This window comes from Haliotis rubra, unplaced genomic scaffold (assembly GCF_003918875.1).
Source record: "Haliotis rubra isolate DU_JTF1 unplaced genomic scaffold, ASM391887v1 Scf2, whole genome shotgun sequence".
NCBI classification, from domain to species: domain Eukaryota; kingdom Metazoa; phylum Mollusca; class Gastropoda; order Lepetellida; family Haliotidae; genus Haliotis; species Haliotis rubra.
Genome location: NW_025766002.1, coordinates 3,082,458 through 3,109,793, shown reverse-complemented (window position 1 = coordinate 3,109,793; position 27,336 = coordinate 3,082,458). Strand labels below are relative to the sequence as shown.

The 27,336-nt window shown below is 37.8% G+C and overlaps 2 protein-coding genes across 11 annotated transcripts in view; both read right to left on the bottom strand.

Annotated features, from left to right (window-relative positions):
• LOC124275358 (heparan sulfate glucosamine 3-O-sulfotransferase 1-like) overlaps positions 1–27,336 on the bottom strand; it is a 251,228-nt gene that overhangs the window by 8,971 nt on the left and 214,921 nt on the right. The gene's annotated exons all lie outside the window — the stretch shown is intronic.
• Positions 1,233–27,336, bottom strand: part of LOC124275357 (heparan sulfate glucosamine 3-O-sulfotransferase 5-like) — a 186,472-nt gene continuing 160,368 nt past the window's right edge. For 6 of the 9 annotated variants that reach the window (XM_046710874.1, XM_046710870.1, XM_046710873.1 and 3 more), the window contains exon 2: positions 1,233–5,316. In XM_046710874.1, the coding sequence (XP_046566830.1) occupies positions 4,221–5,303 (1,083 nt within the window). In that variant the 5' untranslated portion in view covers positions 5,304–5,316 and the 3' untranslated portion in view covers positions 1,233–4,220. Of the gene's footprint in view, positions 5,317–9,432; positions 9,439–13,263; positions 13,275–20,820; positions 20,846–24,000; positions 24,087–27,336 lie in introns of those variants that run through there. The other 3 variants (XM_046710872.1, XM_046710869.1, XM_046710871.1) reach the window with 3 other exon arrangements.

Here is a 27,336-nt window from a genome sequence, read left to right as displayed (position 1 = left end):
ATCGGTTGCCTTGGCAACACATTAATAAGAGTGAAAATTAACTGAAATTAGATTAGACACAAGTTATTGCAGCCAACACAGTGTAATATATTGTGTAAATATACATCTTGAAAAGGGGGGGTTGCAAGGGAGGGGGAGATGCTTGATGGGGGGTATCAATCAATGGTGGCGTTCATTGGTATGGGATCTCAGGCTCTTTGTGTTATGGTGCAGTGGGAATGAGGTGTAGAAAATGTGAAAGTTTGAAACATTATATGTAATGATACAGATGTCTTGATACAAACATAGGCCTTGTTTAGTCAATTTGTGTATAATTTAAAATGCACTCTGTTATTTTCATTTTTATTTTATTTTTAAACCAAACTGATGGGAGTTGAAAAACAATTAAATGCAAAATCAAATTGACATTATGAGAGAATTATATTCAGCTTTTAAAAAAAGAAAATTATATAGAAGGAAAAAGAAGAAATTTACATGATGCAAACATAAAGATTGAAGATAAGGCCAGAATAAATGAAGCCATTTTGATTTTTTTTTTAATGTTATAAACGACACTGAACATGTTACTGTTTCTCTTATTTTTGTCTAACGACACTGAACATGTTACTGTTTTCTCTTATTTTTGTCTAACGACACTGAACATGTTACTGTTGTCTCTTATTTTTGTCTTTTAAACAAACTGTTGAAAGCATCTGTGTTTACTAACTGGCGATGAGATAAGATCCATAAGAAGAGGGAACTTTCTTCATAGCACTATGTTTGTACCTGTATCTCACGAAGTCAAAGACAAGGCCACACTAACAGCACTTTTCTTTGAAGGACTTTCAGCAACAAAATAATATCAAATGGAGTGTTTGCTCAGGAGGCAGGTGGGAATGAAAGTCTAATAATTAAACTGTAATAGCTTTAAGAATATCTCGTTTGGGACAAAAACAATTCTTGATCGATTGAATAATTATCATGTTGGTTCAACACAGTCATAAGTCTGTAAGCAGCAGCTGTAGTAACAAAGACATGTCTGGTGAGTGCGTGAGTGAGTGAGTGAGTGAGTGAGAGAGTGAAAACAGCAGCAATATTCCTTATCACATTCAATCAATGTGGGAATTCCAACCTTTCCGAACGCATTCCGACGAGTGTACACCTTAACCACTTGGCTACCAAACTGCCCCATTTATCAGTGAGTGTACTCTTGCTTTAACAGTATATACCCAACATAACACACAACACCATCATGGCATCAATATTTCTTTATTCATATTATGATAATGACACAGTCTATTATTAATAAACTGCTTCCCACGAGCATATGTACATGAGCTAAGATTGCGTTACGTCCCTACAAGGCGAGGTATATACAGCTGATTGACACATGAAAACAAAACATCAATATGAAATAGACTAGATTCAGGGGCCACAGTTACATATATCTTGTGCATTACACGCGAAATATACAGGGAAATAATCCAATCGGACTACACATTGAAGGTTATTCTTCATTTGTTTAAGTACTGGGTTGATATTTATAGGAACTATAACATGACCATATTCTGCTGATGGTGTGCTATGATTCAAACAGTTTCTGATGCACAAATGTTTGTTCCATTTGTAAACCATAACATCGAGATATTTTATCATTAAAAAATGTTTTGAAAGCAAAATAACATTTATATTTTAAGCCAATATGTTTTTTAAGGGTTCATGTCAAGCCAATACATTTTCTTAAAATTTGAAAACCAAAAATTCAATGTTTACTTATATACAGCTTTGTCATAGATTGTTTTGAAAGCATATATCAAGTATATGATGCCCCAAAACTAACATTAATCTAACCTTTTTTCATACTTTTGACACAGTGTTTATTATGTCAGCTGTTCAAAAGACTGTATTTCATGAATGCCATTGAATGAAATGAACAGGTTTAATGAGAACTGAGAAGTGTTTTTCACAAATGTCACAATAAATATTTCCGGAAAAAATCACACTTTACCTCACCAAGTACAATAAAAATGTAATTTTCCTTTAATATAATTCATAAGCTCTTATAATTCATGTTTCAAAAATGTTTTCACAACATTACTTCTAATTGTGCATACAAAATATTTCCATTGCGATTCCTATTTAGAAATGTAAAGAATTTCAGACTGAATCATATTCCCAATTTTAGATGTCCCCCGCACATTAACACTTTCTGTACAGTATTCACATAAATATCTACCCACACAATGACCTTATGTATGCACAAAAGATATATAGTTTAACCATGTTCATAAAAATCTTTTCGAAAACTCCAAATAATTTTACCTTTAAAACCAAGCAAGGGATGACCAATGTCTCATCATGTTGTAATTTTGAGAGTCAAATACATCCTTGGACATAGACAGCCTTCTATAGTTTCCAAATATCAAAATACCTTGCTAAAGTACATCGGCAATGTTGGGCGTTGAAATTGAAAGATTGAATATCTTAGCATTTCAGCAGTTTCCTGTCAGATGAACCCGCTGGGTAATGTGGACACGTGGACATGAGTGGACGGACACTTCTTTTACGTTACCAGTAAATATTATGCTGACCCTTTGTTCGAACACCTGGTGTCATCACTGATTTTCAGTCATTACTCATACAAATGTCACATTTATTATGCCTTTTATGCCAAATGGTACCTATTTTTGCAGGTAAGACTGATCATTCTTTGGTGTATACGTTTCATATTTACCATGTGTTACCTCATTTGAAGACAAAATCATTTCTACTTAGCTGACACAGTATGTGCAAGTGTGAAAAGACTGCTACATCCAAACTCGTGCCTTACTTATCAAGTCCATAAAGTCTCACAAACCATGAATTGGTTTGATTCTGAAATTTTATCAAGGAGTTTCCTGTACAGCTATAGACGAAGATTAATATTGAGGCACATAAATCCATATCCCAGCCAAGGCCTGAGTGAAATAAGTTACTTGCTATTAACACGAGTCACAAAAAGTAAATAATGTCAATGACAATTTTCTTAACATCAATTCAATCATGTTTAGTAGGAGTACCTTGTGCCCCCACGGAATAAACTATGCTGGGATCAGATTCCTGAATAAATACAAGCATCAAGTACTTGTCAAGTGAGTTGTAAATTATTTTTTGGCACCTACTGACCCTTTGCGGGTATTTTGACCCATAGAAGAACTAGTTGACACATCTGTCAATCACCAAACATAAAGCGAGCACTCACACTTTACATACACCTATTGTCTGTTCAGGGTGCTGCTTCTGAATGCTTGAGGTGTTATTGATAGATCTAAATGAAACTGTTATACCATTCAGAAGGGAAGATCTACAACGCAAAGATCTTTGAGAAAACGCAAAGAAAAGATAAGACAGATAGAGCCACCTTGTGGGATAAGCATTTGAGATATAGAGTGTATTTGAAACAATTTCAGAGTTACATAACAAAGACAAAGGAAGGACAACGGATGAGTCTCAAGCCTAGTTTATTTGTTACACAAGAAAGACTGCAAGACAAATCTGCAGATGAGGGTATGTCCACATGACTAGATATATTATAAATAAATTACCATCCCACAGAATCAACAATGTGTCACTTGAGCTCAGTTCTTGCATTACTTTTGTTATAAAACCAGATGATATACCAAATATTTACAAGCACCCCTTCCATTTACACAACAGCCATTTGAATTTAAAAACCAAAGATAATAAAAATATGCAAAGTAATTCAACTAATTTTAGATTCCTTTGACAGAATATCAAAATAAATAAACAGCAATTGTTCTTTAGAAATTATCATTCTATGAGTTTTGACCTATGCTAAATTAATAAAAATATTTAACTTTATTCAGCTAATTTCAGCTTCATTTGACCAAATTTCAAAATAAATATACACTGCACAATTGGTTTTTTTTTAAATATCAGTCTATGAATTTGGACCTAAGTTAATATGAGACTGCAAATGTTTTGTACAATGAATAATGTTTTGAATTTTGTATATTTAGAAAACTTGCATGATGCATATCTAAAGCATGTCTTAGATGATTCATCCTGATTCCAAATGTCATTTGGTCGCCGTGAGTGGAAAATACTGCCTAAATATTAAGCAGCTTCAACCCATCCTGATATATATGTCAGTATTTGCAATAGTCTGAGCTCAGCTTATAAACACACATTCACACATACACATATCCCTAGTATTCCCACAATGCAACACCTTCTTCCAGTTAACTCCAATTAAACCGTCTCTTTAATATTCGGAATAGTCTTTCATTGTGGGGACGAAAAAACCTTTTCATTTTTTTAATCACACTTGGTTCCAAATCTGGATGCTTCCGTCCTTTACTCGCACCCAGACACTTCTCCGCTGTCTTATTGAACCTCATACAGTAAAATCCACGAGTCTTGTTGAAATATAACGTGTTGTACGTTATCCGGTTTTCAATCCCAAGAAAATTTTCAATCTGAGAGATTTCGGAGACAGGGTCCACTATTAAGTTGTCCCCATCCACAATGTGAATTTGTTCCTTGGAAAATGTGGAAAACCATCTCGGAAAAAACTGATGATAAATACTGATCTGGATCGCCCTGTAATGAACATTAATCTCCCCAGTAAAAGGGTCAAGAACAAGCCTCTCAAAATCTTCATGTGTCTCATTTCGGGCCAGTTTGTTGTAGTATATTTGGGTATAATCCGACACCACACGAGTCGTTGGATTTCGTAAAATCACCAACAGTTTGATTGAGCTGTTCAAACTTTTAATTCTATCTGGCACACTTGGATCAATGAAATATCGTGGAGTCTTCTCGACAGTGTACTGGTTGCTTAATGTCATCGGCATTTTCTTCAAATACCAATTAAGGCCTTGTCCATAGTTGTCTCTGTCGTCAAAGAAATGGACCTCTTCTTGGGCAATTTCCACAGTGGGGTGAAGGTCCAAAAATTCTAACAGAGCCCTTGTTCCACATTTTCGAACTCCAATGATAATACACTGCGGCAATCGCTGCATTTTCTCCCCCGAGTGCAATTTTTCAGCAAGTCGTGCACGTTCCTCAAGTAGCTTGCGGAATCCACTACCCGTGATGATGTTGTCAAGGGGATGTGTGTTGATGTTGAGAGACTCCCAAATGGCGCTGTTGCAGTAAAACACCACATAGAAGAACAGCGTCAGTGGGATCCCGACAAGCCACAGCCTACGAGCCCGTCTCATGATGCTGTGGTCAGTGTGGTCACTCGACGCATCCTTTTTCAGTATTACGGCTTTGGCACAGCCTAGCCAGCCCTTAGATTCGGCAAGCACCGACGACATCTAGGCCACTCATCTGAAACACAGAACAACACAAATACAATAATGCATCAAAGACATTTCATAGATAAGGCGTAACAAATTAACTGTTTACATCATGATATCACATGTTCCATGTTACTGATGACTTGACGCAGGAAGAAAGCCTAAACTGAGGCTGGCCTTACACCCTTACCACTCTGGTGCAATCAACAAGCATTGGTATGGTGCTTACAACAGAAGAAACATAGTCAGGGTCACCAGAATTCAAACCCATTATCTCAGGTTTTTGGCACATCTAAGGGACATAACTGTGCACAACAAATGGCATACCAAAGATGACTGGGCCACTATGCTCACATACCTACAAAAATACACATCTTAGAATCATGTTGAGGCTCGTTACAAACAAAACTTATCCCAAAAATTAAAAACCTTAAGTACAATCTCACTGAAGAAAAGTTTGAAACTGGTGATTTGTGGACATGCTGGTAGTTTGAGACGAACTCATACAAGATGAGGATGAGGACATCCTGAATCATGTATCAAGCATTTCCACTAAACTTGGTTTCATTGAACATGATCAGTATGAATAACACAGACATACCGGTCTGTTCATCGAAAACATAATATTTACCCTCCAAAACAACGCATACCTAAGATTATACATGTCAACAAATGACTGTACAAAACAGGACTTTATATTTCCACAGTGAAGAAATAACAAACACATGAAAACAGTTCCAGAACAAGGTCATACAAAGGTCAACAGTGAGCCTCACCAAAGACTTCTGTCAGGAAACTGGAAACTGAAAAGATGTGGAGATCCCATCAACATTCTGTTAACCTACAATTTATTTCTCATCAAAATAACACAATCAACCCTGACTTCAGTGAAAACAGTCATCCAATACTCAAAACTCCAAGGCTTGGAACACACTTCGAATTTTTGTGACAAAAAGTCAAGCAAATCAAACTCTGTGGCTTTTTCTCTGTCAATTAACTTCCGATTGAAATGCCAAAGTAAGCTGAACTCTCCAGATCCAACACATCTAACCTTAACAGAACACAGAAACAGCACAACTGTTGGGAGGTGAAGTCACGACAACTTTTTCTTCCACCCAAGTATAAATGTCTGTCTGAGAATGTATGTCCCAATAAATCACAAACCTGCTCCCTATGGTTATCTCCCTTTGTAGTATACCCTCATCCCAGATCTGATGACATTACCAGATGATCAAACACTCATGTTCCAGTTACTCGGAACTTTGTCTCAGTGAGTGAGTGAGTATATCTTGCTACCTTCTTAGCAATAAAACAGCTGGAAACATCCTCCAGCAATGGTCTTTACACAATTGCAACCATCGTGGTCAATTAAATCTGAATCAGTGTCCTTCAAACCAAATACTAAAACACTCGCCACCAATTACCAATCTGATAAGAAACTTCACATATGTCTAAAAACATTGCTCAACGTCACCATTCATTTGTCCTTCTAAACAAATGCTTTGAACATGGGGACTCAAAACGTCCTTTTGAGAATAACTATCAAAAACATACATCTAAAAACATCACTCAATGTCTTCATCAATTTGTTCTTTAAGCTAATGCTTTAAACGCTGGACTACCCAGTACCCTACTGAGAAGAAACCTTATATCTAAAATACAAACAACAATGTAATTATGAAACAAAACAACAAAATACATAGAAGTGATCGTGCTACATTACTCTGAAACAGATACTTTGTACTCAGAGTCAGGATTTAGTTTCAGATGATTATCCAAAAACATCGTAAAGATTTCACAATTTTTATGACATTGAACAAGATGGCAGAAATGAAATGGCAGTGATCACCATCAATACACATCTGAAGCAGAAAACTAGGGTTCGAGTTTCAAACAAACATGTAGAAAATGCAATAATAAGAGTTTTATCGCCGCCAATACAACATGATATGTTCAGAAAGCCCAACAATTTTCATGTTAGAGGTAAGAATTACTAAGTGCATACTCCCCAGCAAACTGGCAAAATATGCATATCACACAAATATGGATATCCTCTTCTAAAATATGATCTTCTAAACTTAACACATGATATCTTAAAATGGTTCTCCCCTTCCTAACCCTGCCCTTTCAACCAGCCATCATATTACAGTTTACAAATGTCAGACAATATGGAGAGTATATGGATCAGTAATGACCTGATCAGACAACTCCAATCATCATAACCACAACTGTCTGGAGATTGTAAGACTTACCCAAGATGTCATCTGTACACCAGGATGTAGAAACAATAGGCTTTCAGTCCTGCTGTAAAACATGCCTACCACATGACCATTCAGAAATCTTACCTCCGATCCAAATATCAGTTCCTATGTTTAAAACCCACATCGCCTAATATCCAACATTTCATTGCAAGATAATCACCTCAAAATGACACTACTGTCTTAGTAGATCAAATCACAATCTACCTAGAACAATGATGTCTTTCATACAAGTACAGCAAGGGTCATGACCAACCTCATCCCAAGACCAACCTCAGTCCTACCCCGCAATTCTATCTTCAACACCCACCAGCTAAAACCATCTCATACTATTTGTTCTGGAAACCTGATCTCCATCATAAAAACAGAACAGAAGACACTAATCCCTCTCTGCTACAAAACGCCCTTCATCATTCCGCCAGGCTTGTGCTAATTTGAAACTGACCACAGCCTTTGATGAATCAATTAGCCAGCGTATGTTACCTCCATAATGCTATGTAATATGTGTGGAAGGTTACTACTTGCTTGTTCTGGCACTACAGTGAACATTGCTGCTGCAATCCTTCTGTTTTCTAAGCCAATGGGACAAACAGATTTTAATTGGTACTCTCTCAGGAAGGATTTAAGTTTTATTGAATCCCATTTTTGTCAATATTTTATGACAATGGCTGAATTGTTCTCATTTTCTTCCTGCTACACAATGTTACTTTGAGTAATTAGATCAATTTGATAACATCAAGACTCTATTTGCATCACTGTGGGAAAGCATTCAGAATATGAGAGACGGACATCTTCAAAGAGTCAAGACTGTTACAATTTAGGATATAATGTCTTTCACCAAGACAAAACACTTATTACAACACAATTAATGAACCTCTTTGTTCTAAACTGTATTCAATAACATGAAAAAACATTGATATGGTGATTTACTGAGTTCAAAATGAAGCCGGGATGACAGGGGAGTCTTGTCAAAATATTAAAGTTCTAGATTTAGGGTGTTTCGCGATTAAATACAGCAGGAACAGCCAACATGAAAGACCCCCAGGCCCCCATAATTCATTATGATGCTTGACTTTCCTGGTTCCAACAAAGCTGGAACAATCTTAAAATTTATATACAGTCACAACTTGATCCTCTGGATTCATTTCAAGGCATAAGTTAACGTAATAAACTTTCTTCTGATGTTAACCGGACACAAATACATTGTGGCCCCGTTTATATAAAACCAACATCAAACCAGTACTGTAATCTCATGCAAATGTATCTCATCCACTTTGATTATGTCCTCGTCAACAGACACTTTATCTCAGCTGTCAAATTTATTGATATTTCAACCATGTGTCACCATCTTTAATTCACAGTCATATTCTTGAGATAATCCCTCTGGTATTGATTAATACCCAAGTAGGTATTCTTCCCCACCTCCAACTGTCACAATAATTAATGTCCACATTGATAAAAATATAATTAACATTTGTGACCCATCTGCCTGTGAAACATGTACAACCTGCTGTGAGAAGCATGTCACTTTCATCGCTTCATGAGATATGCCAATAAACTAGAAAGGGTTTTACTTTCAAAGAAATCTATCTTCTCTGGCACTCCCGACAGTCCGCAGATGCTACTGTCACAGCTATTAAGGGGGGAAAAGGGTCACCAATTACGCTGTGCTACATCAAGGATGGCTGAACAAGCTTGAGTGTTCAGCTAGTTGTGTTAATGATATGTTGCATGAATAAGCTGGTCGCACATGGATGGATGGCCTGCTGATCCCTGCTTGTAACAAAGACAGCTACTGAAGACTACAGACATGTCTAAAGGGAATGAATGAACCCCTAACACAGGCACTGCATGGGTTTTGAAATATGATTTCATAGACTGACACAGACAGAATGCTGATATATAAGTTGTAGTGGAACAAATGCATTACTGACTGCATTGAGCAAACATACATAAATGTCTATTTTGCATCACTTCCCAAATATGTGTGGTTTTGTATACTGAATCCATAAAAATTCTCGATTCAACACAAGTAATTTATGTTTTAGTTCCAAACTGTATGTAAATTTCATTTGTTTCTTAACTGCCACCAAATATCAAACATAACCATTTCAGTGCATGACTTATTTGGGACAGCATAATCATTACTAAACTAACATACCAGATTGTTCCCAATCACAAAACTCAAGACAAAATTTATGGGATATGACAAAACTCGTCAACAAGAAATATACAAGTAATGAAGACAAAGAGAATACCTTGATGAGAGCAGATTCTTCCTACACATCAGACATAGACGACCTGGCCCTTTCACCTGACTCGAAGACGCTCAATATCCAACTGATCACATCTCTATCAACTGAGGTCATATTGCATTTGCGGCCTCTGTTTGTCGTCAAATGTATTGACAGTCAACATTAACAATCATTTTCAATCGTGACATTGACAAAAGCAAAGTCCAGCAACAAAATTACATGACTTTTCGCCTCTCGTGCCACAAGTTTGCAAATAAGCATTCATTCATGACAACAGCTATTTTAACACTATCGCACAGAAAAAAGTATTTACATTTGACCGATCGTGTTAGCGCCTCATGGCTTGTGTCCCCGAGAACGGAGGGTGTATAAACATGCATGAGAGGGTTGCCAATTGGCCTGAATGGATAACACACAAAGGGACGCTCTACTGCTTCATAGACACTGAGTGTATTGTTGGACGTCCGGAGTCCTCCAAACAGAAGAGTCAATCTGTATATGATTCCTAATGATATTTAATGACGGATAAGATTAGGCAAATGTTTGAAGCAGATCAATATATATTATTTCAAAGGAAAAGGGACTTAAAGGGACCTAAAAACCATTAAGAGTGCAATTAATAAATCGCAATTAATAAAAACATCAAATAAATTATATATACATAGAATGCATGTTGCCTCAACTACAAAGGGATGCGTTTTACAAAATGTTCACAAAATAAATATCAGTGACAAGTTTTAGACAAATATTTTCAAATCTTGATTAAAATGGGTTTCTACATTCTAATATCAACATCAACCTTTTCCTATTTTTAATATGATCAAAGAAAAAAGGCAGCTTCATTTATGACTCTACAAAGAATATCTAAAATAATAAAATGCAATTAGTGTCAATAATACAGGAAAAAATCAATGAAACAAAGAATGTTGTTAGAAATTATTAAAATGGCGACTATCTGTGTGAAATTATTCATCAGATCTGTGGTCGTAAAGCTGCGTAAGATGACACAGAACACAGACGACAGGCTCTGTAAGGGGCCATCTGTTCAGAGACAAATCAACTCAATTAAACATAACGTAATTAACACCATCATCAGAGATGGGGACTGGAAATTCAAAATGAAACGGAGCAATCAATTCCACATTACCCCTTCAACTGAGCCATTGCCATGTAATTCAGGAATGACCAAGTAGCTGTACCAGCTACATAAACAGCATCCACCCACTTAAGACACATGTATCATCGCCATAAAATCCACATATTTTTCAAAATATTGAAGTAGAAGTATTATTTCAATCCTGAAAGCCATGAATATGCATGTCAAGTATTGGAAAAGGTGGTTATCTTTGAACTACTGACAAAAACTCCAGTGGAATATTCATGAACGTTGCAATTATACAGATGACAGTGATGCAGTTTTATCTGTGCTTTTTCCTTATCAGAAGGTTCTGGAGGTTAATGTTGACACTTAGATGGAGAAGGCCTTGCAAGTTGGTGTCTTTGATTTGAAGGATTTACAGCCCCAGAAAGAAAGGTCAGTATTATTGAGAGTTCCTTCTGACTGAAAAGGTTTAGCACTCTAACTGAGACAAAACAGCCAAGAAACGTATCAATAAAAACACAATAAGCATCAGTTAAACTGTTAAATAACCAAGATCAAAGACTGCTTGTGTAGCAAAAAAAAACCATTGGCGCCAAAATGGCATTAAAGTGGTTAATCTGCCTTTTATCTCCAGAGGCCATGAATTATTCTACTATTCCTGCGGTACATAGGTTGTAACCACTGATGAATGTTGGTAACCATTCTAGTGGAAGGATACTTAGGTGACTGGAGGTGTGAGCTAGTCTTATACCACTTTATACTGCATAATTTAGTTAAACTGTAACAGTTTAATGAGGTTGGCAACCTGAAAGTGATGTTCACCCTTCATGTTAACCTCTTGAAGAAAAATAAGGGTATGGTAAATACACAAGAATCATATTTTCATACAAATCCTTGATTAGAACACATGACCAACCAATCTGATACCTTATTATAGATACCCTAAAACATAAATTACCTCTTTTTAATATTAATACAGGAAGTATAGGACCTCCTGATTTCCTACAAAACAAATTACTGCAGTCAAATATGACTATCTGGAAACGAATAATCATAATCTTCATGCTTATCATGCTTCTTTTTGTTCCAGAATTAATGTTTTAATTATCTAAAATTGCCTATATCTTGAGTCTTGTTGAATGGAATTACTCAGTGGAATATGTCTACTGCAGACACTCCATAATTGAAAGCTCCCTCCCACAAACATTCTAAATTATTGAACTATCCAGCCAAGAAACACAACATTGGATCAGAAGTAATTCCCAACAAGCGTTTTATTCCCGATACCTATCCTCACACTCAACGGATTAAACACAAGCCTATAATCCATCTTAACCAATCCAATTCACGGTTCTGTTATCTGGTACTCCAGCACATTGGTAAGAATGCTTTGAGCACACATAACAAATGCATTCAAGATTTGGTGAATAATAAACTAATCAAACCATGAGATCAATTGGATGATTTGTTTCAGTGATCTATACCATAACACCATGAACATCTTTGTACTGACCTCCTGACAACAATGAACATAGATATAAATATTTCCACAGTTAAACCGTAACAATGGCTCTACCATCGAGACTGCCACAGAAATGGTGCTCAAATATGTAATCGCTAACTGACAAAAATATGACAATATGTTCATCCTTCTCACAACAGTTGCCACAACAAACACCTGAACATAAATTGCATTATACGCATCATCAAATACATGTATTTATATTGGTAACATTTATGTCATAAAAAAAATCATTGATGACATCGTGAAACAAAGGTTGTGCTTTATTCCAGTTGATGACTATACAATAATTAGGACTGAATAATTGAGAGATACGTTTGAAATAAAAACTACTTTATAACACTCCTAAGAATAGCCAATGAAGCACTTCCTATGGGGATTATCGGAGAGTGACAAGCAATGGAACAGGAGACGATGTTAATAAACAAGCTACTGACCTAAATACTGCTTCAACATTGTCCACTGGACCTACAGGAGTGAGTGAGTGAGTTTAGTTTTACGCCGCACTCAGCAATATTCCAGCTGTATTGCGGCAGTCTGTAAATAATCGAGTCTGGACCAGACAATCCAGTGATCAATAGCATGAGCATCGATCTGCGCAATTGGGAACCGATGACATGTGTCAACCAAGCCAGTGAGCCTGACCACCCGATCCCATTAGTCGCCTCTTACAACAAGCATGGGTTACTGAAGGTCCATTCTAACCCGGACCTTCACGGGTGGACCTACAGGAGAACAGGGTTGTAAATGTCAAGTGACCCACTTCACGAGAGTCATGGACCCTTACTGACAGGTGTCACAATGACAACATTCTGTTTCAAATTCCTTTCATATGAAACACTCAAAAGTGTTGATCTATAATGAATTTTGATGAATGCACGTTTAAACAGCCTAAATCACTGGTCGCTGCTTTAAATTCAAAACTCACCAAACAGTATTCATTAATTTAAATGTCCCCTTTTCTCAGCCAAAGTCTCTCTAGTCGCAGTGAATGAGGCGACAATCCAAACGTGTTTATAATCCGTGTACATATTACCATGACATGATCTGGATCTGTCAGTGAAATCAACCACTCGTCACTTTCATTGCTCCACAAATGTGACAAATGATCACAGTCTGTTCAGTCAAGAGTTTTCATGTTTATTTTACTGCTTCAAATAAATAATCCATGCCCAGAACCCAGATCTCAAAGAAGATCGGCTTAAGAAACAACATATTAACATAGAGGGTCATGGGGATTGGTGAAAAACACACTTATTTGTCCTGAAACTCATCCTAGCTGATAACAACTTGGAATATATTTGAAAGGACAGAGGTTTGAATAACTTCAAACTTATCTCAACATAACCTGTTCTTAAAATACAAAAAAGGTAGTTAAATTCTCAACCATATGAAATTGAGTGTCATTTCTTATCACAAGTTTGAAATGCTTTTAGTCAGGGAGAGACTCTCAATTAAGTTGTTTGCTGAGCAAAGTTGTTGGACAATAGCACCAGGTTGTTGCACCAGATCTGTAATAGATATGTTGTCTTCTCGTGACTCAAGTAATACCTCCACTTGACAACGGACCGTAGTGGCTTAGAGGGGTATTGAGTTTTTACCTGAAACACCCGTCACACACACAGATCATGATAAGAAAGATTTTATCGAGCACAAGAAAATTTACTAAAGTGAATGTGTGAATACTCCTTAAAAGAAAGCTCCAGAATCAGAGAGTTTTTTTTATGAAAAATGAAATTTGACACAATTTAGACAGACTGCCTTTGTGAAATGTTATTCTCTTGTTCTGTCAACCTTAACCTTACCACTTCCTCATACACTCATAAGTCCGTGACTTCCACCATCAGATTACCCCAACGCCACTCTAGAGTCACTCTGAACCTTTCCCACTCCACCAAACTCACCCAACCCTATATACACCCACCCACCACTGAAAAATCCAACATTTAGCACTGAGCTTCTGCTGTTCAGAGCAGAGAAACTAAGGCCAGGATTATTGTGAATCAAGTCTCTGGCAAGCACCTGCACCCTACAGGTATTACAAGGCAGATGAAGTATGTGTCTGGACCATCACACATATGCTAGGCAGAGAGCCAAGTCCTCCCCAAAACTGCAAACATGATGGGTTTATCAAATGTCAGCTTATAACATGCTGTGGGATCTCTTTCTATATTCGCCCGAGGACTAGATTCAGCCGATCCAATTACAACTCATATGACGACCTATTACTACTCTCGTGCTGAAAACCGAGCTTCTGAGCAAATTAACTCAGCTAAATTAGGCAACAACTTCCGGACAGTAACATACGTGACTGCCACTGTTTTTTCTCATCCCAGCCAATGCATAATCGTGGGGGCAGAGTATTTATCGGACGCTAGACCCAAGCTCACGTTAACAATCTTCCCATTTACATGGGCCAGTAAGGGGATAGCTTAGGGGTATAGATACAGCACGAAAATAGCCCAGCTTGGAAATTGAGATAGAGTAATCTACATGTTCTTGCAATTAACTTTTACAATTATCTCGCTCAATCTTCTTGAAAAGCTGAAGGAGTCAGTTTCTCGTGTTTGCAATGAATTTCATGTTTTCTATTTCCTTTGAGAAGGCACGAACAGCACCAGATCCTGATCAGCTCAAGATGTTGTCAATATCAACTTGATAACACTTATTACAACTTTAACACACATTGCTGACTCAGCAATTCAAAACTGCTAATTTATTATCTAATGAAATTAGAAAAAAAATACCCAAACATTTCTGTGATTTTGTTCATTAGTTTTCCCCCCTCACTTTCTTCCTACCAGGATAACCTTACTAATCCCTAACATACCAACAATTATGATCAATTAGTTGTGAAGAAATCCAGAAATGTCTGTAATTCAAAACATCGATAATGGTGTAAGTTCTGAACTGCTTTAACACTCTTGTCTTATCGTGCCAAATTACAAGCAAAGCATGCATGGCTGCCATTCTTTAAGTCAAAGAAAAAATAAAGACGTTAAAAAGCGCAGCAATCAGTATGAAAATCTGGGAGATGTTTCCAAGATAAGCAGGTTTGCTGAAGCAAGGGTTGTATTATTCCTACAAGGATGCTGGGGGTAGTATGTGATTCACATGGCAACAGAGTGTGAGGGACTCCGAAGCATTCTTCAGCACCTCTCTGCCACGCAGGGTCAGATCCAATAAAGAGTTTGCATCAAGTTAATTTCCAAAGCTGTGACTCATAGCAAAATGCACATAATGGAAGATGAAATGACACCAGCGAAGAGTTATAGATGCTCCTTTTTAATCTTGTGATTAACTGTTGTCCATTTCCGTCGGAATAAATCGGATGACCAGTGCTGCCCTTCTGAACCTGCTCATCTTCAGGAGATGAAGTGAACCATTTATTACAAGGGTACTGACTGGAACTCCGACATTGTACACACACAGCTAATCTAACTTGACTGATCCAAACTGAAAAATGCTGAATATCTAAAGTTAGGGAAGCAAGAACATTCATGGTCGTTTTTCAAGATTAGAATGTGATGCTGATGTGCTACGGAAGATGGCAATGCATGATATGTTCGCTGGAGTAATCGAACCATGGTGGCTGCATGAGGATGAGCATTGTAAATAACCCAAACTTGTGAAGAATGCTTAGATCAACGTTCAAGTTACTGCATCAGCACTTCAGCGGATTCAAACCGGAAGTCTTCCCTGCAATTTTGAATACCACAAGTCAAACAGACCCTACACAACTCAAACTGATGGTCCATTAGTAATTCTTGGAGTCAAATAACTGTCACAGGTGACTTTGCAATGTGAGAGCATTACCCTCCGACACAGATCCAGGAAATTGGAATAACTACTTGCTATTCTAAAGCAACAGTTGCTGGTGGATGTGGAGTAAACCAACAAACAAACCTTGTTGCAGGAACCACCGACATAATGTTGTAACAACCTGATACATACACACATGTGTGCATGCATGCTTATTGCCAGCTTACCTGTAAGCTTTTTCATCTTGTCACAGCTAATAACGTGTGAATTCATACAACTTAGTCTCTGTCATTTCACATTGCTTCTTTCACACAATCAAACATCTTCTTCTAAAATTCCAGGAAAAGAGAAACGTATAAATCTGAACGCATTCACGTAATCTTCAACTCTGATATATCAGCAAACATCTGTGTTTCCAAGTAATGGTTCCTGAAATCCGATCCCAAATATTGGTTACATTTCACTTCCAACAGATGAAAATAAAATGAAAGGCATATTTACATCTATCTCAAATGAGAGTTGGTGTCAACTTCCAAAACAAATAAAACTCAATCCGTGGTATACCGGTAATCTACCAGCAATAATTCCAAAAGCTACACATGCATGACTCCTTTTCACTCACATCTCACTAACATCTCTCAAGTCACAGTATATTTCTTTGTCAACAAGTTGGATTTTTGTGATAATAAAGCAAGCTGGCTATTATTTTCCATAAATAACATAATTTATTAGTCAGTGGATCATGTGACATTAATATTTCATGGTAATCACAAGAGAGAAGACTCCATGTCTGTGAGCTTGGCTTTACGACCGTTTTTTATCCTCCAGAAATTAATTGACTGCTAATAACTTGGAGGTAAAATAGAACACAGCAGAGTAACTTTTGTCTCATTCTCCGTGATTTATGCCCTTATTATATCATCTTTATCACGTAATAGAATAAAAACGAAACTTTAATTCTGAGCGTCCTGAATCAGATTTTCAGGCCGAGGAGTCACAATGTCCTGAACTAACCATTTCTAGGATTTTAATCTGAATTACAACAAACTTCTTAAACTTCAGCCCTTTTTAAAATACTATAACTACGTTAACTGCAGATTTAAGCAGTAAAAAGCGCAGAAAGCAATTTTCTCAAGAGGCAATGTCCTGAAGGACCAATAGAAACAAAGCATACAATGATTACTGACATCCAGGTGGTGACAAGCTGGCTACCCTGGACACAGAACTTGGCTAAACAGACACTGAAGACGTGGCTGTCTCAAGTCTTGCACTAATAGATCAAGAGTACTCAGAACATCAATATTCCAGTTACAATACAAACAGATGGTTTCAAGGTGATGACTGACTGACTGAGTTTACATTTTAGCAATACAATATTCCAGAAAGTTACAATACAGAGTGTCACATGGTTGATGGTTTCAAGGTGATGAAGGTCATAGGTACATGTCCTTGTACATTTTAGAAAGTTGTCAATTGTAACATGTTTTGTTTGGGATTACACTTTCTTTGTGAGTGAGCGAGTGTGAGTGAGTTTAGTTTTATGCTGCTTTTAGCAATATTCCAGCAATGTCATGGGGGGGGGGGGGGAAAGAGAAAACACCAGAAATGGGCTTCACACATTGCACCCATGTGGGGAATCGAACCCAGGTCTTCGATGTGATGAGCGAATGCTTTAACCAAAATGCTACCCCACCACCCCTCACACTTTCTTTGTAAGGTGGGAAGAGTGAGTGAGTGAGTGTGGTTTTACGCCGCTTTTAGCAATATTCCAGCAATATCACGGCGGGGGTCACCAGAAATGGGCTTCACATATTGCACCCATGTGGGGAATCGAACCCGGGTCTTCAGCATGTCGAGCGGACGCTTTAACCATTAGGCTACCCCACCGCCCCTAAGGTGGAAAGAAATGCCAGGGGTACCCCAAAAAGTACAAGAATTTGTGGTAAACTAAGAAAGTGTAATCCAAACAAAACATATGTTACAAGTTTACAGACTCAAATCATTTCCACTTTGGATAATAACAGGAGCAAAACCTCTCCTACAAACAATAAAATTTATGAATGATATATCTGTCTCTTTAAACACTGACCACAAAAGATCAAATGTGAATAAGAAAGCAAAACTCACAAATAATATAACCTGCCTTACAGCAAGGTGAGTGTTAGCCACAAAAGTTTCAAGCCAACATGTATTCTCCTAAGTAGTCTCCTACACTGTATTCTTGTGGAAAGTAGAAACTGCCTGGAGGCCACTGAGCTCCCAAGCTGTGTGCCATATTGTGCCCTTCTCCCTGTGAGAGGCAGCTGATGGGGTCAGGCCTGCCACCCCCATCCCCACAGATTCTGCTATGTAATCCCAGCAGGGAGGGAGCTGCAGACCACGCTTCGTAATTCTACCCACTCAGGTCTACCTGTCTCAGCTGAGGGACAGATAGCAGCCAGAGAAAATTAATAGTGGATAGGAGGGGAGGAGAGGGGCCGGGAGAGGGGCCGGGAGAGAAGAGGGAAGACATGAAAAGAGCTTTAAGTTTTTCTTCATGAAGAAGTTTGAGTTTCAGGAGATTTGGAATTGGGCATGTGCCATAATGGAAGTTGTGAGAACTACAATGCCTGGATTAAAAGTATCAGACTGACGAGATATGAGAACAGCATGTTGGTACTACTGTAGAGCAATTCGTCACGATATGGCTGAGATATTGCCAATGTGACGATAAATATTAACTCACTCACTCACTACTGTAGAGCAACAACACATGCTGGTAATGTCAAGATTGGCTTAATTGTTTTGTTTATACCAGTGTAGAGAGCATGGAATGGCTCTCTCTGTGTGTCTGTGTCTGCCTGTGTCTGTCTGTCTGTCTGTCCATGCGCTAGACATCAAACTGATGTCAAAGAGCAAAATGGTGTTGAGAGCAACAACAGATATGTTTGCTGGACACACAAGCCACTCACCTCAGACACTGTACCTTGCACTAACTGAAAGCATTGTGGACTAAGAACACTTTTTTGCAGACTCGCAACACTCCTTGCAGACTAGGAATACTGACTTCGTGTGTACAATGATGGAAGCATGATTGTGTTTGCAGACAGATGACAAAGTAACATCTCTAACACAAGGCTGAAAGAACCATTCAGGATCAGTTCCAGAACCTCTAGGTCAGTAGTGACAAAGGAAGTGGCAAGGGAAGAGAAAAGACCCTTTCAATTTCCACTGAAAATACAAATGTCCTAGAAGGGATAAAATGACCCCAGAAAATCAATTACTGCCTAATTACGCCGTCATATTAAATGCAATACCAACACAAACTTCATCAACCATACATCCAACAATTATTGATTCCAACACCTACAACCAGAGACGTGTTTTTTCTGAACTCTCATCAATGCTTCAAGCAGAAAATTACCCTCTTTACCGAAAAAGTACTCCACCTAGAACATCAATTTGAAACACATTATGACAATACACTACATGAAGGTCAACAAGCTGTCTTCATCGATTGCTGGCAATCGACCACCAGCTTTAATCTACTGCCATTTTCCCCTCACTCCTTACCGCCTAGTCAAAAACACTGTATTATGTCGCTCTACACAAGCACAAGACGTTTTATGGTGAATTTCCTTCAATCAGTCGTTCATTACGTCAGGAGGAAAGTTACTTTGGCCGCCATATATGACCATTAATCAATTACTAGCGTTTATACCATTTAGTCTGGAGTGAAATGCAGACAGACAAACAAAGCTTAGCCCATAATTGAAAAAGTACTCCACAACAAAGCGTTGCATCCCATCTAAACCTGTCTGTTTCTTTGAGGTCAGAAAGGCTGTGGTTTCTCATGGTCATAATTGTTGTTTATATCAGTTACGCATTGTATGTTGACAGGGAAATTGCAATGGATGGGAGATAGTTACCACAGCCAAACTGTAAGCCATCAATACATTCTGATACACTCGTGCTCTGTCTCCCATCAGTCTTGTGCACTACTGAAGGGTGGAATACACGGCTTGCTGTTGCCATATTCAAAGCAATACACAATAAACTTAGGAGCTGCCAGGAGCCTCATTACTTGTGCAAGGTCAAAGTTAGATTTCACAAGATTCAGGACACAGTTTCTTGTCGGATACTTAATTAAAGTTCCTGTAACATATGCGATGTTTCCGCTATTTTAGCTTCTGCTTTCAGTGTTAATACTTCAGGCTTCTGGTCTGAAAGTGAGTGAGTGAGGGTATCGGTGGGTTCCTGTAATCATAGTCATCTCAATCATAACAAGAAAGTGTTTATCGTCAGAAGTTGGCTCAATCACATTTCCTTTGTTCGATAAATACCATCAAGTCATGTGCAGAAATAAATTCTCACATTTCAACAATGATATAGATGTGAGAAGCAGATACAGATCAGGAACAACAGATCCTTCATGAGTGATAACCCCAAGTGCAATGCCAATCAGAATACATGGATCTGCAAGTCCTTAGCTCAGTCCTACTAACTTGCAGATGTGTTGGTTTAAGGTCATATTTGCTTGGAACTGAAACACGAGCTGTTTACACAAGTAAAGAAAAAACCCAATCCAAGGATTACCTAACACTATAAGGCAATTCCTATTTTTTTTCATGACTAATTCAACGAAAATAAACAATACCTCATGCCGAAGCTTTCCACAATACTCAGACTGACATGTCGGATGAAGATGCACAGCAAACAGACACACCTTCCTCCATCCTTAAATATCTCGCCCTCCCTGCTCACACTCTTCACCAGTGCAAAAGAGAGCCACTTTGACCAATTTGGAAACAACATCTGACAAGGTCAACAGGGGTCAGGCATCAAATCTTAGCCTCAAATGGTTGGCCCATCAATCAAATCCTCTTCAAATCAAATTATTCATCCGAAGCTTTAGGTGTTATCCTCCTGCTGCCATTTTTTGAGGCTACCAACCTCTCCCCTCAGCGACCTCCATTAAATGAACACAACAGAACAATCATCTGGTATCTATAGGTCAGGGAAAATTATCTACACTCCTTGATTGCATTTACTGATACATGTTACAAAATACAGGGAAAACTTGATTAGCTGTTGTGTCAATGAGCTCCTGAATGTGAAAAAACCCTTTAACAATAAGATCGTCTGGCGCTTAGTCATCCTCGCTTCCCAGCTGGGTCAAATACTGAGATTTTGTGAATTTAATCAGAGTGAGTGAGTTGAACACCATCATTTCCTGGGAGGAAAACTAAATAGGACACAGGCGAGAGACCTTTTTAGACATTCATGAAACTGTACGTAAGATATGTTTTACCATACTAAATACATATTAATACATATTTGTACACATCTACTTGTAATTGTATTCAAACACCTAATAAAAGCTAGGTCAAGAGTTGAGACACTATACAGAAACTAAAACAAAATATAATCTAAACTACATCAGGTTGTACATACATCAGCCAGGAAGTGACGGCAGCACGTGACATGACGGGACTAGGCACAAACGAGCAGTGAAATACGCACACAAGTGCCACAGAAAATAAAAACAGTCTCATTAGACCAGCAGGATGGGAGATCTGGCCATGTGATACAATTCATTACTGCTGATAAATATCCCTCAAGTACAATAAACTCTCACCAAAACCTCTGAAGACATTCCTTCGTAAAACCAAAGAAGTACACTATCTCCATTCCCTGAGGTAGACATGCACCTCCATTAATACATCTGTATTTCAAACTGAAATGTGTTCAAAGGAGATAATGACAATAAAAACTTTACAAAGTAAGTGAAAAGTGGATCTTATTCACAGTTTAAGATAATCAGTTTTGTAAAAACAGATATCAAAGCCCTCAAAGTCGGATTTCGATCCATATCTGTCATGCTGGACGCTTCATTAGAGAAGTGATGATAAATCCAGACGATAAGTAAATGTATCATTCATCTTCACAGATAAAACTTTGTTTATAATAAAAAATCATCCATTTTTTCCTCACATTTTCCATATGCTTTAAAACCTATCAATGAACTTAACAGAAGTATTTATGTCTGAGATTTCTGTAAGAATTTATATTACAGCAACATCAAATATATCTAAAGATTGAAATGAGTACTCCCAAATATCTATTTTCATCAACAAGTTTTAATCCAACAGTAGCAGTATTTAATTATATTTTTGGTTCACAAGTGTTAAACAAAAGTAAGAAAAGTTTGTGTTTGTCATATGAAGTTGATGTCAAGTTTAAAATTTGTGTCCACACATCATGTAAACGTGTGTATGAACAGTCACGAGAAACAACTTAGCTCAAGCATATACACCATTCACAACTGCTACACACCAGTATGCTTACTGGGATGTCACGATGCGTTGCGTGATGACAGTCAAGTGGATTGCCCGGGAAGTAGAAGGTCAGTAATTCAATAACCTTCTGCATCATACTGAAAGATATAACTGTAGTACCTGTTGTCACCCTGCCTTTAGGGAAATAGACCAAGCATTTGTCAGTTCAGAGCCAGTGTAATGTCTGACTGAGATATCTATAGATCTTCATTAGTGGTATGGTATCTGAGTGGGCTAGCACAACCAGCTTTATTCTAGACTAGTGCAGACAGACAGACAGACAGACAGACAGACCGGCATTACTCCAGTCTAGGTGAGTCAAACTACAGTATAATTGGAATAACTTTGAATGTGATGTTAAAACCTATTTCTCCATCTCAAATGGCCATTCCTCTTTGAGCAAGAACCTCCAGCTATCATTTAAGACCCCTATTCTGCCTGACATTCCCTGAACCATATCATTTTCCCTTCTACCCCGCCCTTACTGTAATGCAGAAGCCATAGACAAAGTCTAAACTTCTTCAGGTTCTGATCTCCCACCTAACCGGGTTTCCTTTTCAATATAAATTGGGTTTCTATAAAAGCCACACATATTCAAAGACTAAGTCTATAAGATCCCTTCAAATGTGCATTATCTAGAACTGACAGTGGAGGTAAACCACAACCCTGGTTGAGATAGGAAGAGCGCGCTGTATTTCCTGATCTACGAGACAACCCGTCTTCCTACCACAAGGTTGATGAGGTTAGGAGTTTCTGCCGATTTCAGCTGTGTATTCAAATCCAGATGTGAGCTGCAGAGGCAACAATCCTCACCATCATGGTATTACACTGGTCGGACATCTTAACCTCCTCATGTCTACTTTCGTTTTCTCATAAGACAATTTGTGAGTATGGTTTAACATCCCTTTTAGCTATTGCTGAGTGCGGCGTAAAACTAAACTCACTCACTCACTCACTCACTCACTCACTCACTTTTAGCAATATTGCAGCAATATCATGGTAGGGAACACCACAATTTGTACCCATGTGGGGAATCGAACCCGGGTCTTTGGCGTGACAAGCGAACACAATAACCATAGGGCTACACAACCGTCCCACTTCCTTAAGACAAGACATGAGGTTCCCCTGTGGTTACCATGTAAAACACTGACAATTCGTCTGTCACAAGAGAAGAACACTGACAATTTGTCTGTCACAAGAGAACAAAATGGACAGGGTGGTCAGGCTGGATGACCTGCTTGATCATGCAGCACTGTACCCTAAAATGTTGACACTGCTCATGTCATTAGACAATAATATCAACCGTGGTTTGTCCGGACCATACTTCAATATTGAACCAATGTAGCAAGGCTGCAGAATTGTTGAGAGTGGATACACACTACATACAAACAAACAAACTAAAAATATAGAATCTTACAGTTAAATATTGATACATGTAATCCTTAACTCACAAAAACACAGGTTTCTTTCATCATGAAGCAGTTACGGATCATAAATACCTGAATGTTACAGTTCCATGTTCACAATCTTACTGTAACTTGAAACTTCCAATAGACTGTGGTATGTTGCAACTGATGAAATCACATTTCAATTTAAAGATGACGTGTCTCTAAATTTAGTCTTAAGCGTCAGTCACATTTATCAATCCAAAGTTCGGTTGGGATTGGTCGACAACTTTTTTCAAGTGAGTACAATGCTGAGTTTATATTGCAGTCACTTCAACTCCAAAACACATGACAGCACGATTACAGTAGTTAAGGACACCACTTCAAGGTCGGTGGAGATAACACACCCACGCTTGATCAAAATACATGTGTGACGCTCTGCTATCAGCAGGAAGTAGGAAGTAGGAAGAGGCTAGTACAAACAGGCCCAAACACAGGACAGTTAAACCAACGGGCCAACAGACAAGGACTTTCATACAAATTGGCTCAATATGCTTCGACAGTTAAAGCAGTAGGTCCCAAAATGAGTATAATCACACAAATAAGCCCAAAACATTGTGAATGATCACACAAATAGGCCCAACACATAGGGACATTAATACAAATAGGCCCAAAACATTGTGAATGATCACACAAATAGGCCCAACACATAGGGACATTAATACAAATAGGCCAAAAACTTTGTGAATGATCACACAATTAGGCCCAACACATGGGGACATTAATACAAATAGGCCCAAAACTTTGTGAATGATCACACAAATAGGCCCAACACATAGGGACATTAATACAAATAGGCCCAAAACTTTGTGAATGATCACACAAATAGGCCCAACACATAGGGACATTAATACAAATAGGCCCAAAACTTTCGGACATTCACACAAAGAGGCCCAAAACACAGGGCATATATGTCCAAAACACAGGGACATTAACACAAAAAGGCCCAAAATACTCGGACATTCACACAAATAGGCCCAAATCACCGGGACATTCACACAATTAGACCAAAAAACCATTTAGTAATTCCTTACCAAAGTGATCAAAGGTGGGGATACAAACCCAGACCTTCAGTGTTGCAAGTGAACACTTCAACCACTTGTCTCACTCCCATCCCTGATACCTCAATAAGTTTATTTCAATCAGTTAAATCATTAAAAATGTCACAAAAATCAATTACCATCATTACACTAAAATGAATCACTTAAGACATCAATAGGAATTTCAAACAGTCAGATGAAATTGATCTTACATCCTAATGAATGGTTTCTTACCAACCTTTGTGACACCAACAAACCCAAACAGTAATTAATTGAACCCATACATGTTCACAATCACTACTGAATACAAAGGGTCCCTGACCAAGCATGCTGAAGGGAGAAAGGACATTAACTCGCTGACTATATTGTAGTGTCAATACAAAGAGTAGGGGCTCAACTTGACATGGGGATGTTGATAGACAACATACAAGGTGCGACAATCAACATGGTGCTATTGTTAACGGCAGGATGGTTCTAACTCAAAATCCAAACATTCAATATTTACAGCTACGAAACAAAAATTTGACACTGTTGACAGATATTAACGTGACATTGACAAACGAAATGTTAGGTTGCAGTTAAGGTTGTCATGTTTCAAAGATAATTCTAAAATAACACTATCCTTTATTGGAAATTTTGGCAGAGTGTCAGGTGATCTTATTTCAAACTTCATGATGCATGTTTTATATCTGAAAATAGAGATTTTCCTTTTTTAATCTGAAATGACAAAATTAATTTGCACGCATTAATAGAGTAGTTAAGTCGATTTCCCCAGTTGACCGATTTAAATTCTCATCTCCGAACGATTTCAACAATGACAATATTTAAACCTTTCATTTTTCAATAAAACGTGGGGCAGGAAACATTTCCCTGAGAGTCCATTAAGAAAAATATCGGATGCAATTTCCATATGATTTTTTTAATCCTCAAAATATGACTCCTGGTAATGCATGACAAATTGCTGGCATCTTTCAAGACTTGAACTTGATGAATGATATTGTTAAATTAAGTGGAAAATCAAAAAAAGGGAGAAATTATGGAATTCACAAATCAATGAAGATATCAAGTCAAATTAACTGGCTTTTCCAATTTCAAATTTATCGTTCAAATAATCAGAAAAACATATCAACTTTTTTCATCACGTACACCATGGACCTAAATTATAAAGGTCTGCACCTATACAAAAGAATCTTAATGTTCCGGCCAAAAAAATTATTTCTCATTCAAAAACTGAACAATGGTGAGAAGTATTCCTAAAAGCTGAAGAGACATGGTCAATTGGGATCAGAAAAGATTACAAGAAACGATCAATCCTTCTTGAACAGTTTGAGAACATTCAAATGATTAATGTCCAAAAAATGTAATTTTGGATGCACTATATTCAGTAGACCCAGTCCACATGAATACATTAGAGAAAGTGCTGCTGGAACTATTATCTACAGGGCCCAATACCAATGTGGGAATTCAAACTCAGACCTAATTCATGAAAAGTGACCACATTAACCATTAAGCCATGCTATTAATATTTTGAGTTAAAACTTATCAGTGACTTACATCCACAAGCATTGTCATATAATATTGAACGATCATGTTAGAAAATCCTTTAACATTGCATATTCTCTCTGGGTAAGCAGACTTCGATGGCTGAGACGTTATGAAGCAATGGAAGCATATAGTACAGCATATGTTTCAGCTCAGACTTAGCACAATCTGGAAGAGACATGGTACAATCTCTGAACACTGATATCCAGTAATGGCACAAGTTTACATGTGAGATAAAGGAAGATAACTGAGTAGATTAAAATGTCTGGCCAGACATTTGCCCCCCTGTTCTGTTTTTCAAAGCATGTAGACGGGAAAATGAATCCCATTTCAGGATCCTGCATGGAGTCGTGTTTCGGATATCTGTACGTTAAAAACTTCACTTCTTTGTGAACAAATCTGCTCATTCAGAACTTGATTTGGGTATCAGTGAAACGAGAGGCAGAAGTTAGACATAATACACTTGCTTTCTGATGCTACGTATCCCGAAAACATTGTTCCTGGTATCTATAAAATGATGATTCAGCTGTTTTTTTCTGCATGCATTCAATGAGGATATGTAAATATCTCCTACACGCACAGACACAGTGACTAAAAGTGGCCATAAAATAAACACATCAATACCCCTTACACCATCAATGGCCATCTGTTGAGGCAGTTGGTCTCGACTTGTGAATTTATTGTCTTTTTTATGAGAATAGCTTGTTGCCGTTCATTAAGAAACACACAAACGGGAAGAGGATTTGGAATCCAAATGGAACAGCTTCATGTTATTCACGGAAGAATGGAGAACAAGTTACTCTACGTG